Source organism: Nylanderia fulva, unplaced genomic scaffold, assembly GCF_048542155.1.
Source record: "Nylanderia fulva isolate GAGA-0341 unplaced genomic scaffold, ASM4854215v1 Scaffold171, whole genome shotgun sequence".
Classification (NCBI taxonomy): Eukaryota; Metazoa; Arthropoda; class Insecta; order Hymenoptera; family Formicidae; genus Nylanderia; species Nylanderia fulva.
Window position 1 is genome coordinate 58,072 of NW_028189957.1, and position 17,826 is coordinate 75,897.

At 34.6% G+C, this 17,826-nt stretch overlaps 2 protein-coding genes across 2 annotated transcripts in view; one reads left to right on the top strand and one right to left on the bottom strand.

The window, feature by feature from the left end:
• The window catches only part of LOC114946706 (very long chain fatty acid elongase AAEL008004-like), a 115,482-nt gene that overhangs the window by 11,556 nt on the left and 86,100 nt on the right, over positions 1-17,826 (bottom strand). The window lies entirely within an intron of this gene.
• LOC146723728 (uncharacterized) lies at positions 4,440-5,487 on the top strand. The gene has a single exon (XM_085481287.1). It carries the CDS (start codon positions 4,440-4,442, stop codon positions 5,040-5,042), a length of 603 nt encoding a protein of 200 aa, XP_085337413.1. The 3' UTR covers positions 5,043-5,487.

Below are 17,826 nucleotides of genomic sequence, written 5' to 3' on the forward strand. Positions count from 1 at the left end.
AACATTGCTCAGGAGATGTTGGACTCTGTCCGCGACGACCCAAATTTGCTCCAGAGGGTCATAACTGGTGACGAATCATGGGTTTATAGTTATGACGTGAAAACCAAAGCTCAATCATTACGATTGAGGAGATAAAGACAGCATCGAAGGAGGAGCTGAACAAGATCACAAAAAATGATTTTTTGAAGTGCTTCGAGGATTGGAAAAAACGTTGGCACAAGTGTATAATATCTGGTGGGGATTACTTTGAAGGGGACAAAATAGATATTCATGAATAAATAAATAATTTTTGAAAAAACACAAAATTCGCGATACTTTTTGAACACACCTCGTATATTATCTCGTGAGTTATTGTACGGATTATCACAGTCTTAAACGCAGCAGAATATATTTCTTCATTGTAGATAATGTCTGCTTTACTGCAAATTATTTATTTTTAATTAGTTCAAAATTATTTGTGTTTATATAGTTACATAATTTAATTATATATAATGAAATATTTGACTTTTTTGGACCGATATATTTTTCTCGTCTATATTAATTTCAGAAAATTTTAGGAGGTATGTTAAGAAGAAAGAGGAACTTATAAAATTTTGATTTGAGATAGTTCCTCATCCTGGCAAATTTGCTAAGCATTATATATTGGTTCTCACAGCAATAGATTCTCTATTGTAGGCGGCTTGTAATATACATGGACCGCTACAAGTGTTGTGACACGTGCCTACCGAGTGACTTTACCTCAATAACAACGTGCTATGTGACGTACTTAGTTTTTACTTGTTTTCGCGATTTCCAAAAGCGAGAGATCGTCCTCATCCGCGTACACATCGAGTCAGTCGAAGCGTAGCGAGCGAGCAAGTCACTGTACGTGTAAGCGAACTTTAATATAACGATTTGATTTGATATATCATTTCATTTATCACCACTGTCCTTCTCCCCTACAAATCAGAAGTGGTCCACGTCTACAAAGAACATCCATTTGTGCCTGTTAAATACGACTTGCTCGCGGATATAAAATTTAATTTGTCTGTTTAAAACGGTGCTTTGACAATTTGTGATTTGACGACTAGCGACGGTAATAGTAGTTATCGCTATAAATTTTGTGCATATTGAATTGAAATTTGATATTGTTTCGGACTGCAATTATTGACTTGCAACGCCTGGCGTACTTTGTTGTCGTGAATTTGAATTGTTAACGGCTTTACATGTTACATACTTGTTGTTGAGTGGTGGTGTTGTGAAATGGAGGGGTCACCTCGAAACGACTTAAACCAGTTAACGGTAATAAATTTAAGAGAAGTTGCACGATCTATTGGACAACCGATGGCGGGAACAAAAGCCGAATTGGTGACTCGGATACTGTCCGTCAAAGAACATATTTGGAGGGCGGCGGCTGAGCGGTTGAGTGATGGTGCAGCGCATAATTTGCCGATAGTGGATACTGACGCTAGTACGTCGGGGCAATCGAACTCAGATGAAGAGATCCATTCGGACCCAATGTCGCGTCCTGAAGAGGCTGCGGTAACACCGCATCATCGCGAAATGCCGCCAGAGCTGATGGCAAGAGAGCTCGAGCTGTTGCGACGGGAGAAGGCATTGCTGGAGCGAGAATTGAGCCTCGCTCGAAGGGAACAAAAAACATCGGTCGACGCGGGAAACAGTGTTAATAATAATTGCGTTTTCGATCCAAAATTTAATATTCAAGCCATTGGCAACCTATTGAACGAGTTCCACGGCGATTGCAATAATTTTGACATATGGAAAAAACAAGTCGAACTTTTACGCGTCACTTATCAACTCGATGAAAACGCGACTAAAATATTGATCAACTCGCGACTGAAAAATAAAGCATTGAATTGGTTTCACTCAAGACCAGAATATTTACAACTGAATACCACCGAGTTATTGCTAGAGATGTCTCGAGTCTTTAATAATCGGCCGAGCAAATCGACATTGAGAAAAAACTTGGAAAGTCGCAAATGGCGAAGCGGGGAAGCGTTCTCAGAATATTTCTATGAGAAAACAATTCTCGCAAATAAAGCATCGATTGATGAGGAGGAACTTATCGATTGTCTGATTGATGGAGTACCAGACCCTCACATGCGCAGTCAGGCAAAGATGTTCCGCTTTGCATCTGCGACGGACTTGTTGGATGCTTTTCGGAGTTTGTCACTGGATGTGGAATTGAAAAATAACGCAGAGCAAACTGTGAGAGGACAGCAATCAGGAACTTCGATGGAATCGCAACATAAAGAGGGAACTGCCACGATACGGAGCAATCCGGTTCGCTGCTATAACTGTGGAACACCCGGGCACCTTTCCAGAGATTGTAAGCGGGAGCCAAGGCGCGAGAAGGGCTCGTGCTTTGGATGCGGCAGCGTCGGACATCGCATACAAGGCTGTCCTAAATCACAACCAAAGGCAGAGAATACAACGAACATGATTCAAGCAATCCCGCCGGTCGCCCCATACTTGGTAAATCTTACATATCAGATTGCGAGTAACTCGAACGACGAGTATAAATGTTCATTAGTAGCGATGATCGATTCGGGATCTCCAATAAGCTTAATAAAAAAAAATTTTGTTCCCCTTGACAATTGTATTCCGGCGGTAGAAAACCAATCATTTTACGGTATTAATGGTACAAAATTAGAAATTTTAGGAATTTTTGAGAGAGATGTCGAGGTTAATAGTGTTATAATAAAAATTAAATTTTTTGTAGTACCGGACACAGCGATGACTTGCGCCGCATTGCTTGGTAGAGATTTTATTTCGTCACCGTCAATCAAAGTATTGTTGGGAGAAAAAGTTAACATTTCGCGAGCAGAATTGGAACCTGATGATAGCACAGATTTTTCAAAACAAGTTTTTCATATCGCATATACAAATCATCCATCGTCCGTTACCGAAACATTAAATATTGATCCCCGTCTCGATTTCAAAGTGAGAGGCCGTATTGAGCAGATATATAAAAACGAATATATTACGAAAACAAATAACGTATTTGCGCGCGGAGAGGTCGAAGTGATTATCAATTTAACGCATAACCGACCTATCAGTTTTAGACCGCGTAGACTTTCATTTGCTGACAAGGAAAAATTAAATCAAATGTTAGATAAATTATTACGGGAACAGATTATTAGACCAAGTAATTCACCATATGCTTTTCCGATTGTACTTGTACATAAAAAAAATGGCGAACGACGGTTATGTGTTGATTACCGCGAACTTAACAAAATAACTATAAAAGATAATTTTCCGACTCCGTTGATCGATGATCACTTGGATCAGCTGCGCGAAAAATCATACTTTTCAAGCCTCGACTTACGAGATGGCTTTCATCACGTGAAGGTCGCGGACGAGTCAATAAAATTTACTTCTTTTGTAACGCCTGCGGGTCAGTTTGAATTTCTAAAAATGCCCTTCGGACTGACAAACGCCCCACGAGTATTCCAGCGATACATTAATGACATTTTTCGTGACCTAATCCGGGCAAACAAAATATTAGTATATCTTGACGATATATTGATTGCGACAAAAGATATCGAGGAACATTTGGAAATTCTGGTAGGAGTTTTCAATTTAGCCCGACGATACGGATTGCAATTTCGTTTAGATAAGTGTTCGTTTTTGTATCGTGAAATTGTTTATCTCGGCTACTTGATCGATGAGAATGGTATTCGACCCAGCATGGCAAATGTGGAGTCTGTTGTCGACTTCCCAGTACCACGTAACGCAAAGGAGCTTCATAGATTTGTATGTCTCGCTAGTTATTTTCGACGCTTTATTAAAAACTTTTCAATTATAGCGAAACCACTTTACGAATTAATTAAAAAAAACGCGACCTTCCACTTTGGCCCCGAAGAAAACCACGTGTTTGAATTGCTGAAGAAAATGCTGTCATCACAACCGATTCTTGCTATATATTCACCAAAGTTGGTAACAGAGTTACATTGCGATGCGAGTGCGAGCGGGTTTGGCGCAATATTATTGCAAAAACAGAATGATAACACCATGCGGCCTGTATCATATTTTAGTCGGAGAACCACTGCGACAGAAGCACGCTACCACAGCTTCGAATTAGAATGCTTGGCGGCCGTATATTCAATTAAAAGATTCCATATTTATTTGTCTGGAATTCCATTTACAATTATTACAGATTGCAATAGCTTCCGTCTCACGCTAAGCAAGCAAACCATTAATCCACGTATCTCTAGATGGGCGATGTTTTTACAAAACTATGATTTTAAAATCGAGCATCGTCCTGGCGAGCGTATGTCGCACGTCGACGCATTAAGCCGTTGTAATAGCATACTAGTTTTAGAAGCGAACACGTTCGAACAGGCATTGTCGATTCGACAAGATAAAGATCAAGAAATCGGTAAAATTCGGGATAAATTAGAGTTACGGGGTTAGAGTCACAGCTATTTGAAAAATTTATGGAGGGGGAATCAATCCGCCACATTTTAATCGCTGTCGCTACTCCACGTGCTAATGGGCAGGTTGAGCGTTTCAACCGAGTTCTTACGCCGATGTTGGCAAAGCTATGTAAAACACCAGAAAAATGGGATAAAATATTAGAAGACGTCGAATTTTCCCTTAATAATACACGCTGTCGAGGCACGGGTAACACTCCTAGTCAATTATTATTTGGTATCGATCAATTAGGAACCGTGAACGATGAGATTCGTCTCTTCCTTAATCCGTATTGCGATGACGACAGAGATTTGGAAACCATTAGAGATCAGGCGGTAAATGTTATTAAAAATATCCAAAGTGCGAACGAAATTTATTATAATAGTAAGCGAAAGCGTGCGACCATTTATAAACAAGGCGATTACGTTATGATCCGCAATACTGATGTAACACCGGGGGTAAACAAAAAGTTAATCCCACAGTTCAAGGGTCCGTATGTCATAAAAAGCGTCCTTGATCACGACCGTTACGTCGTGTCAGATATTGAGGGCTTCCAAGTAACACAGTTACCATACACGGGAGTCGTGAGTTCAGACCATATAAAGATGTACACAAATAAAGAATAATAAAACAAATTCTACCATGTTGATGGGGAATAATCTAATGATGACAGCCGATTTCTATAGCGCTTATTGACTCGCAAATGTATAATGTATTGTTATATTAATCTTATTATTAGTAGCTTTATTTCATTTTACTACAAAGATTGACGATTATAGTGATGAAAGAATTTATTGTATTTATGCCCGAGACGGCCATAATGTCAGGCTGGCCGAGCTGTAGGCGGCTTGTAATATACATGGACCGCTACAAGTGTTGTGACACGTGCCTACCGAGTGACTTTACCTCAATAACAACGTGCTATGTGACGTACTTAGTTTTTACTTGTTTTCGCGATTTCCAAAAGCGAGAGATCGTCCTCATCCGCGTACACATCGAGTCAGTCGAAGCGTAGCGAGCGAGCAAGTCACTGTACGTGTAAGCGAACTTTAATATAACGATTTGATTTGATATATCATTTCATTTATCACCACTGTCCTTCTCTCCTACACTATCTTTGTTATTTACAATACGAGCGATCTAGCCATATCATTCGTTCATAATGAAATATGTTATATATTATATATTATACATATTATAGTATATATTTATATATACCAAATGGTCGAAACGTCGTGAAAGTATTGAATAAAATTGCTAGTTACGTCGAAATCAAGTTTGCCAAGTTTAATTATATATATATATATATATATATATATATATAATTAAACTTGGCAAACTTGATTTCGACGTAACTAGCAATTTTATTCAATACTTTCACGACGTTTCGACCATTTGGTTGTGGTCCTTATCAAGTGAAAATTCTATAACATAATATTACACAATTGTTTTTACCAATGTTGAAACATACAAGAACATATTTAAATGTTAAGTTAATAATATAAATATAAATTTTATAAACATACCCACATCAATTAAAATGAGATTAACGCAACATAACACCGGTCTTATTTAAAATTAATAGTTAAAAGAGGAACACGTCCCATCGCTATGATGTTTCGTTAACGAGTAAATTTGAAACGCACCACTAAACAATCTTTATTATTTTGTCGTAAATATTTGTCAAATTCTCAGTGTCTTTCTGTAGGTTAACAGTATTATCATGCTTCTTTATGAAGAACATTTCAGCAATCTTTCTTTTTTTTACATGTTTCTCATTATGTAAAATGGTCGGTGATTTCCAATCAAATTATGTCCAAAATCACATCTGTGTTTACTCAAAACCGAATGATTAGACTCATGTAATTTAATATTGCTAGCATGTTCCTTCACTCTAGTGCATAAATGACTTTTCGTTTGTCCAATGTATGAGGCATTACAATTTTCACAATTAATCTTGTATACTACATTTGTTTTTATATCATTAGTTCCGGAGGATGCTTTGGAAACAACTAGAATATCCATTGCCAATTCACTACAAAAATTTCTATCTAAAAGTAAACATATTAATTATTGTGACAGATTTATTCAGAATGCTTTTAATATTTCTAATAAATATTTGCAGAATAATAAAGATTTGATTGTTGCCAAAGCTGATAAAGAACAAGTGACAGTAGTTATAAATAGAAATGACTACGTGACTAATATGGAATTATAATAAATAAAATTAATCATCGGATAGAACACATCATATCTAAGGGGAGCATTATAGAGAGACAGGCCAACATAGAAAGAACAAAAAGTATAGGAAATGACTCGGCTAATAAAAAATTCTTTGTCATTCCGTATATAGATAGGATCTCGGAAATGATTGTTTCCTCGGTAAAAAATAAAAATTGTATTGTAGGGTATAGATGTCTCAACAAACTGGATAATATTATTAAAGCACAGAAAGATAAAACTAAACATCCATGCAATTCGAATGTGGTTTATAAGATCAGTTGCAATAATTGTAATGCATCTTATGTAGGCCAAACAAAGAGGCAATTGCAGACGCGAATAAAAGAACATAAAAATAATATTAGGTTGAACTCAACGAAACATTCAGTAATTTCTGAACACATAAGAAATGAACATCATACTTTTAATTGGGCCAATGTTAAGATCATGGACAACGAAAATAATTATTATAAAAGACTCATTTCTGAGATGTTACATATCAAGGAACAAAAAAATGGACTAAATTTAAACAAAGATACTGAGTTACATAGCGAGTCGTATTTTGATATTTTGGATATATTAGCGAACAATAAATAATAATAGGACAAATAGGACATTAACGAGTCAAACATAGATATTAGATCATATATAAACACGCACGCTCTCCGATCAAGTAGAGTTTAAAATGAGCTGTCTTTCTGTATTGTTGGGTTGTTATGTGTCATCCTTAATAACTGTTAATAAGTAGCAAAATTGTCAAGAAGGACGATGATAGGTAAGCGTATTACCAATTGTAGGGGATATATATTATAATTTCGACATACGTTAATCGTTAATTTTTATTAATCGCAGCGCCTACGGAACGGGTTAATTTCTCGCATATTAACGATGAAACTATCCGAGATCTGAGCAAAATCAGAGATCATATCGAGGCGAACATTGTTGGACATGACGGATTAGAACACGCGTTAATTGCTCAAAAACTCTCGATTCTGAATAACTATAATTAAAAATAAAATATCGACGGCAATCGGAGCCTGTGCGGATGACATGCACAAAATTAATAAATTAAAATGAGATCTCAAATCAAACTCATTTATTAAATTCTAAACGTTTCGACCCACTTCGGGTCTTCTTCAATAGCTGCAAAATACAAAGAAACAAAAATAGAAGATAATCGGTACAATCAGAAAATTATAAAACTCGTATACATACAATCCGCAAATAAATTAAATATCATTCTCCTCCCTATTCAAACCGTCCGGCCGTCGGAGTGTCTCCCTAACGGTGACCATCGTCAGGAAGGAAGCAGAGCCGTGACTCCCTTACCAACACTAATCAACATGGTATAAATTAAACGTAGAACAATTCACAAGAATTAAAAATTAAAAACCGGGAAGAACACTCACCCCGACAGCAAAAACAGAGAGAAGACGATGCTACACGTGACACATCACTCTAACGACTGTGCGGTATTCTACCTCGACACAGTCGATACATATATACGCAAAAAACAAATATAAAAATAAAATATGAAAATAAAAATAAAAATAAAAACAACTAAACTAATCGGCACTCATGTCAAAAGTCTAACAAAAAAAACCCGGCTATGTAAAATCACAAAGCTAGATTTTGGTAAATTTTTCTATTAACAGATCAAGATTCTCATTTAATTTATCAGTGTCGCTATGTAAATTTAAACTATTCCTCTGACGTTTTATGTGGATCATTTCGGATATCAAACGTTTACCTAAAAAAGGCTCCTCGTCTAAGACTTTTACATCCTCCCAATTAAATTCATGGTTCAATAATCTATGTTCCGATATGACTGATAATTGTGACGCGTTTCTTTTTATGTTGTTGCGATGTTCTTTCATCCTAGTTTTCAACAATCTACCCGTCTGCCCTACGTACGACGCATCACAATCCATACAATCATTTTTATAAACTACATTGTTATGGAGTTCCCTTGGTAACTTATCCTTGTGTACTTTAATGAATTTACGGAGACTGTTAATTGCTGTATATGATAACTATAATTAAATTTCGATATTATGTGAAGTTGTATGCATTTATATTTCAATAATTATACTGAAGAAGACCGCGTGCGGTCGAAACGTTTGTAGAATGATTGTAAATTGCGTTAGTTTTAATATCTAATGACTGTAGTTTTATAATTTATACATGTAATAAATGGTAGTTGACTGAACATCTCGAATATTCAGCTCGATAAGTTGGCCTTATATTTATCACTTTGTTGTCAATATACGAGCGACAATTTGTATTAATTTATGGAATTATTGTTAAATGATTCGATAACATACAAAAAATTAAATAAAAATCCGATTAAACGTCTGACGAATAAACTTCATACGTTAGTAAAGTCATGGCATAATAATGAGATCATTGATGATTAAACATATAAATTTTTGAATTGCACGAATGGTAAGTTGCCACGGTGTTATGGACTCCCAAAGATCCATAAGAACAGTTACCCATTAAGAATCATTGTGTCATCGTTGGGCAGTCCCTTTTATAATATTGCCGGTTACATTCATGATAATATATTAGTTAAATCTGTTAAGAAACCGGATTCAAATATTAAAGATGGTTGGACGTTTGTGAATATTATTAAAAATACAAGGGTTAATGACGATGACGTAATGATTTCCTTGGATGTTTGTTCGTTGTTTACGAATATTCCAAAAGATTTAGTTTTTTCTGCAATTGAAAATCGTTGGAGACATAAGTCTAAGAACTAAATTTAATTTGCAACAGTTTCTATACGCTATTGATGTAATACTTACTTCAACTAGTTTTCAATTTAATGAGCAGTACTATGAACAGATTTATGGAAGCCCTATGGGATCCCCTCTATCACCGATATTAGCTGACTTAGTAATGGACGACTTAGAAACAAATTGTTTAAATTCTTTAAGTTTTAAAGTTCAGACTTTTTATAGATATGTGAATGACATTTTTGTTATTTTACTTAACTCTAAAATAAATGAAATTTTAAGTACATTTAATAATTATCATGAACGATTAAAATTTACGCATGAAATAGAGACCAATTCTTCTATTAATTTTTTAAATTCTACAGTTATCCGCAATCGGAATGAATTGACAACTAATTGGTTTAGGAAACCTACATGTTCTGGCACAAATATTGAGATTGTAAAGAAAATTTTAATTAATAATTGCTTTCCGAATCGTATTATTAATAAATATGTAAATAAAAGAATTAATGTACTAAATAATAATAGGAATGTTAACCGTCACAATGCGGATAATAACGACAATTTGAATAATGATTTGGATAATAACGATAATGTGAATTCGGCTCAAGATAAGAATTATGTACAGGGTGTCTAGCAATTTGTCTCGGCAAAATTCCCGGCTTTTTCCCGGAATTTTCCCGGAGTTTTGGTAAGAATTCCCGGATTTTCTGGGAAGGTATAGGCTCGCTCAGTATGATAATTGTATTTGATTCGGAGATAAAAAAGAAGAAAAATATAATACATAAAAATATAATTTGAAAAATATCTTATATTTATTAAACAAAATGTATATTATATTACTGAGATATAGTTACTCTAATAAGTAAATTAAATAAACTCAACTTTTTTATAGCAGTTTTAGTATCACAAAGTATTATAAACGTTAAAGAGTAATAATTATTAATTTATTTTTGCCATTTCTTCATTTCCTCATCTATGGCGGCTATCTCTTCAGAGGTTTGAATTAGAATTCGTCGCTTTTTCGCCTCCAGTTCTTGAGTCATAATTTTGGCTTTCTTTTTTTCAGCCACAACTTTGTCTCGGTCGGAAATTTTCTTCTTTTGCTCATCAAGAACTTCCTTATATCTAGAGTAGGCACTTCTCATTGACTGCACCATCGATTTGGAAATATTGAACGTCGGAATTAGTCCACCAGCATGAGTCACAGCATCATAAATAACACGCTGAGCAATAAGTGATTCATGTTTCAAATTTTCTACAAGAATGTCTTTATTTATAGAAAATCCCCTTTCCAAGGATGCATTCCCGTGTGACAAGATTAAAAACATTTTAATTACTGTCCGCAGGTTTTGATTTGCATCTGCATCAGTCTTGGAAAGAATGTCCATCCAGAAATGATCCAATCTTAAATTTTGTCGAGAATATGTCTTCATTTGCTCGAGGACATACTCTTCAGACACTAATGTTTTAAACTCTCTTTCCGCGTTCTGAGCCACCGATGCAGAGAGCACATTTTCTTTTACAGCGATGTCCAAAGCTGCCGACAAATTTTTAAATGCCGTTTTCTCACCAGTAGACAGACTTCTTGGATTTAAAAATGTTAAAGCTTCTGTCAATGGAAATTTTAAAGGGCTTCTATCAAGGAGTTTTCCAACAAAAAATTGAAGGCATGTTCTAATGTCTTGGCGAAGAAACAATACTTCTTTATCATTAACTCCTTTACATTTTCTTAATGCAGCTCGAGTAGCGTAGCCAATATCGACATCTTTGGCATTTTTAAGGTTTACGTATTTATTATCAATTTTCTTATAGACGTCAATAGTGTGCAATTTTTCAGCTGCCATTACATCGTCTTTTACAAACCGAGTCATGCAGTTTTTTAAAAGAAGCATCAACGCGCCGTGCAAGAATGGTGCTAATGGTGCGTCAGACTAAAATTCAGTAAGAAATGGTTCACACTCTTCTGCGAGGGATTGAAAAAATGTTAATTTTGCGTAAAGAAGCTTATCTTGTAATGCTTTTGCTACTATCTTGAAACTATTGCAAGTAGTCCCACCCTCCATGCTTAAAATTGTTTTAAACACTTTCAATTCTTTCCATCCTAGATTGCAGTTCACCATGGAGGAGGGGGTTGACAATCGATTGAATTTTTTAGACGTCACCATTATTATAAATAATGGGAGCTTTGAGTTTGATTTGTTTCATAAGCCGACGTATTCAGGCAGATATTTAAATTTTGAATCGCAGCATCCTCTCTGTCATAAAAAAGGCACCATTATCAGCCTCATTGATAGAGTTTTTTGGCTATCTCATCCGAAATTCCATAAAGGTAACTTTGAGTCTATGATTGGAGTTCTTTTGTCTAATAATTATCCTCTCAATTTGATATTTCAAACATTACAAGCGCGGTTAAAAAAGTTGTTCTTCCGCTACAATAATAAGTTGCATAACAATAGAGCAAATATATGCAATGACAAGATCCTTACGCAGAAAAAAGTTTCGTACTTTAATATTCCGTATATTAATAATGTATCGAAGAGAATTGAAGACATTACACGTGATTTGGATGTCATTCCATCCTATACAGCAATTAACAGTCTCCGTAAATTCATTAAAGTACACAAGGATAAGTTACCAAGGGAACTCCATAACAATGTAGTTTATAAAAATGATTGTATGGATTGTGATGCGTCGTACGTAGGGCAGACGGGTAGATTGTTGAAAACTAGGATGAAAGAACATCGCAACAACATAAAAAGAAACGCGTCACAATTATCAGTCATATCGGAACATAGATTATTGAACCATGAATTTAATTGGGAGGATGTAAAAGTCTTAGACGAGGAGCCTTTTTTAGGTAAACGTTTGATATCCGAAATGATCCACATAAAACGGCAGAGGAATAGTTTTAATTTACATAGCGACACTGATAAATTAAACGAGAATTTTGATCTGTTAATAGAAAAATTTACCAAAATCTAGCTTTGTGATTATACATAGCCGGGTTTTTTTTATTAGACCTTTGACATGAGTGCCGATAAGTTTTAGTTGTTTTTATTTTTATTTTCATATTTTATTTTTATATTTTTATATTTGTTTTTTGCGTATATATGTATCGACTGTGTCGAGGTAGAATACCGCACAGTCGTTAGAGTGATGTGTCACGTGTAGCATTGTCTTCTCTCTGTTTTTACTGTCGGGGTGAGTGTACTTCCCGGTTTTTAATTTTTAATTTTTGTGGATTTTTCTACGTTTAATCTATACTATGTTGATTAGTGTTGGTAAGGGAGTCACTGCTCTGCTTCCTTCCTGACGATGGTCACCGTTAGGGAGACGCTCCGACGGCCGGACGGTTTGAATAGGGAGGAGAATGATATTTAATTTATTTGCGGATTGTATGTATATGAGTTTTATAATTTTCTGTTTGTACCGATTATCTTTTATTTTTGTTTCTTTGTATTTTGCAGCTACTGAAGAAGACCCGAAGTGGGTCGAAACGTTTAGAATTTAATAAATGAGTTTGATTTGAGATCTCATTTTAATTTATTAATTTTGTGCATGTCGCCCGCACAGGCTCCGATTGCCGTTGAGATTTTATTTTTATTGTAACACAATAATTCGAGCCGAGATTAACTGTTTTTATATTGCAAGTAGGTTCCTGTTTTGTGTTCTTCACTTTTTCCACATACATCCGTATAAAAGGTAAAATGTTCTTAGCTCTCTCTGCGACTTTAGCATTTTCTATCCAACGAACGTGGCAGAAGTTCAGAGGAAATTGAGACGAACCTGTAATTGTAGTAAAATCTCCACGGCGAGCTTGTGTCTGCTTAAATAAATTAAACAATGCGCGTAAAAAAGAAATTATTTCCCATTTGGTTTTCTGCATGCCCGTTTTAAATGCACCATGCACAACATGTAAACCGCATGATCCTATTTGCAGTAATTGTGGAGAATCAGGCGTATCTCTCTCGTCTTTCAAAAAAAGGCGCAAAAATGCCCAATTAACATTAGGTCCATCCATCGAAATTTGCAAAACATTCCGAAAATCTAATTTATGCAACCCATATTTGAATCCTTCGTACAGGTCTGTCGCTGTTGTATGTTCCAAAAATACTGAATTATAATATCGTGCTTTAACTTCATTAGTGTTTTCATTCCAAAATCAAATACTTAAATCCATCTGCGACTTCTCAGCTATCTTATTGAAACTTTCGTCGAATCCAACAACAAAATATCGACATTCCTGCACGGAACTTTTCAGAATTTTTTGATAATATGGACATAGCCCATAAACGATGCTGTAACAAATTTTGTCTTTGTGCAATTTTATATCCTTGGCTATGGCGCTATCTGGAAACATTCTAGAGAAAAGTAGTACGCTACTTTCGGCATCACGCAAAGAATTGTGCCTAATGACGGTGTGCAAGCACCAAAGTATTTCCGCTTCAGTCACACTATTTTTTATCTTATATTTATCAAGAGTTAAGGTAGAAGTTGAAGGATTCAATTGTTGAAGAGGGAGCCGATTATTTAATTCTGTCACCGTAGTTGATGATAATTGCTTGGTTGATGCAACTAACGGGCATGCAGATGAAGATGTACTGATGAACATTTCTTTATTTGCGTCTGAACATGATGAAATAGTTTGGCGTAATGTTTGAGAAGAAAAGAAAGAATGGACAGGAACTGTCTTCTCATTAGTCTTAGCAGCATCTTTGTGTTTTTTTCCTTTGGAATGGCTTACGAGGGCAGTACGACCCATCGACTCATAAGAAAAATATTTATTGCAAAGTTTGCAGAAAGCTTCATATTGGTTCTTTCCTTTCGAAACCCATGGGAAGTCAGATATCCATTGTATTTGAAACTGCGTTTTAGATGGACCCATGGCAAACAAACTATACGATCATTAAAATAATAAATTTTAAAACAAAGTGCTAAACAAGTATTAACATAGTCTATTATTCAAATATATATTACTAAATATTAATTAAATATTATAAAACCAATTTTAATATATAGTAAAACACACTACTGACCAAAATTAGTTACAAGAATTGTTAGTTTTAAAAAGACAAATTTTGCCATCTCTCGGTCTTTTTATTTGATAAAAATAACAAAATATCGTTTTCAAATTCAAGAGAAAAAGCGAATAAAAAAGGAGAGAAGAATACGAAAATAAAGAATGCCGAGAAGAGCGAGAGATCTCATAATCTTTTACAAGTTCACAAGTTTACTATTTTACTATTTATACAAATAATAACATATTAATAACATATAAAAAAAATGAAAAAATTAATTGATTTAAAATTATATTTTTAAAAATGCTCCCTTTATGTAGTTACTCTAAATGAATATTACATAAATACACTCACCTGAAGTGATATATAAAACCTTTTTCACACACTTTATTTCACGTAATATAATTATAATAATTTCAGTATGAGAGAAACAATCGTGACTGTACTTGTCAATACTTGTCGAAAACACGCGATGCCGAAAGAGAAGGGGAAGAGCGGAACCGCGAATCGCGAGCCAGGAGTCGCGAGTTGCCGTTGCGTTATATGATACTCGGCGCGATAGTGGGGGTTTAAGCGGCATAGCGGCATTGCCGGCCGTGCGATTCCAAAAAAACATTTTAAACATAGAAAAAATATCCACCGAAAAACAACCAAATGGTTCGCGGGAAATAATTTCTAAGATTTAAAGTTTAGATTCTAAGATTGCAAACCTATTGGAGATTCATGCCTACATTTTTAATCTTAAATATATAATTTCTAACTGATTTAAACAAATTCCCGGAAATATTGAAAAATTCCCGCTTATTTCCCGAAATTTCCCGAGCAAATCAAATTCCCGCTTTTTTCCCGGAATTCCCGAAATTCCCGGTTGCTAGACACCCTGTATGTAATTCCACTTCCATACTTTAAAGACGTTAGCGACAGTATTAAAAGGTCACTTAAAAATGCTAACTTAAATGTCGTTTATAGTTTGCCAAAAAAGTTGAATAGACTGATAAAATGAGGTAAAGATTTAATAACTAATGATATAAAAACAAATGTAATATACAAGATTAATTGTGAAAATTGTAATGCCTCATACATTGGACAAACGAAAAGACATTTATGCACTAGAGTGAAGGAACATGCTAGCAATATTAAATTACATGAGTCTAATCATTCGGTTTTGAGTAAACACAGATATGATTTTGGACATAATTTGATTGGAAATCACCGACCATTTTACATAATGAGAAACATGTAAAAAAAAGAAAGATTGCTGAAATGTTCTTCATAAAGAAGCATGATAATACTGTTAACTTACAGAAAGACACTGAGAATTTGACAAATATTTACGACAAAATAATAAAGATTGTTTAGGTGGTGCGTTTCAAATTTAGTCGTTGACGAAACATCATAGCAATGGGACGTGTTCCTCTTTTAACTATTAATTTTAAATAAGACCGGTGTTATGTTGCGTTAATCTCATTTTAATTGATGGGTATGTTTATAAAATTTATATTTATATTATTAACTTAACATTTAAATATGTTCTTGTATGTTTCAACATTGGTAAAAACTATTGTGTAATATTATGTTATAGAATTTTCACTTGATAAGGACCACAACCAAATTTAAATATGTTCTTGTATGTTTCAACATTGGTAAAAACTATTGTGTAATATTATGTTATAGAATTTTTACTTGATAAGGACCACAACCGAATGGTCGAAACGTCGTGAAAGTATTGAATAAAATTGCTAGTTACGTCGAAATCAAGTTTGCCAAGTTTATTTTCACCACTAGCGTTTAATATTAATTTTGATTGATATATGTATATATGTATATACAGAGTGTCCCATAATTCGCGAACCACCGCGAATGGGCAGATAGAGCGTGTTAAACTGAATAGAAAAGTCCTGTATCATTTTGCGATATTCGCAATAATTATTGAGTTATTTATTAAAATATCTAAACGAATAAGCAGGTAGAAAGCATTATTTGATCGAGAGGCGGCGTCATGCAGCGAGCGGCGACCAATGTAGTGGCGCCGAAAAGTAAGATGATACTTTTGATACTAAGCGGTACATGCACACCGAGTCCGGCCTACCGCTTTCTACCCGCTCATTCGTTTAGATGTTTTAGTTAATAACTCAATAATTATTGCGAATATCGCAAAATGATACAGGATTTTTTTATTCAGTTTAACACGCTCTATCTTCCCATTCGCGGTGGTTCGCGAATTATGGGACACCCTGTATATATATATATATATATATATATATATATATATATAGAAGTTCTTAAAGGTTAATATATATATATTTGCTATAGGCGTGCTTATTTCTATTTTAGGTTTCCTCGCACACACACACACACACACACACAAGTGGCCAATGAAGATTATTTCTTATTAAACTAAATTAGTATTATATATGTTGTTCTTATGGTCATTTGTGAGAAGACATGTCTTAACCTATAAGTAATTATATGTGTGATTAAATATTTATTAATACCGGTCTTTCATGCAGACTAGAGATTGTCATGATTAATAAGTTAAAGAATAAATTAAGAGTTTAACACGGCTCTGTAAATATAAATTTAAAGTGTAAGAACGGCAATAAGAGTCAATCGCGGAAGACAGTGCGTTATCCCAACGAAACTAAAATTTTTCGTTAGAATTAAATATCTGTGCACAAGGCACCAAATTTTACTTTGGTCACGGCCAAGATTTTAAAATATGAAATAATCTCATATTTGAGATTTAATTTCAATAATTCTTTAACTCCCCTACGGAAATAAATAAATAAATGCAAGAGAAAAATTTAAATTTATATTTACAAAGCCGTGTTAAACTCTTAACTTATACACGATAGCTTAAAGGCGTTCGTTTATCAACATTATTATATATATATATAACAGAGAAAAGTATAGAATCGAAAGGATCTGAATAGCTCAGTTGGAAGAGCAGTCGCCCGGCAAGCGAAAGGTCTCGGGTTCGATTCCCGATTCAGCGATTTTCGGATCTATATTTTTCTCTTGCATTTATTTATTTATTTCCGTAGGGGGGTAAAGGATTATTGAAATTAAATCTTAAATATGAGATTATTTCATATTTTAAAATCTTGGCCGTGATCACGTAAAATTTGGTGCCTTGTGCACAGATATTTAATTCTAACGAAAAATTTTAGTTTCGTTGGGATAACGCACTGTCTTCCGCGATTGGCTCTTATTGCCGTTCTTACACTTTAAATTTAGAGAATAAAGTTTTGAAAAAGATTGAGATTTTGAAATTTGTCTGGACGTTACATTTGAAACAAAAAGTTTTTTCGGTGCCAATCAATTCAAGAGAGCAATTAAGAAACCGAATCATAGATGCAGTGCACCAAATATTACCAGAACAATGTCTAGCCGCAATTAATCAAGTCAGTGCTAGGTGTAATGCTTGCATT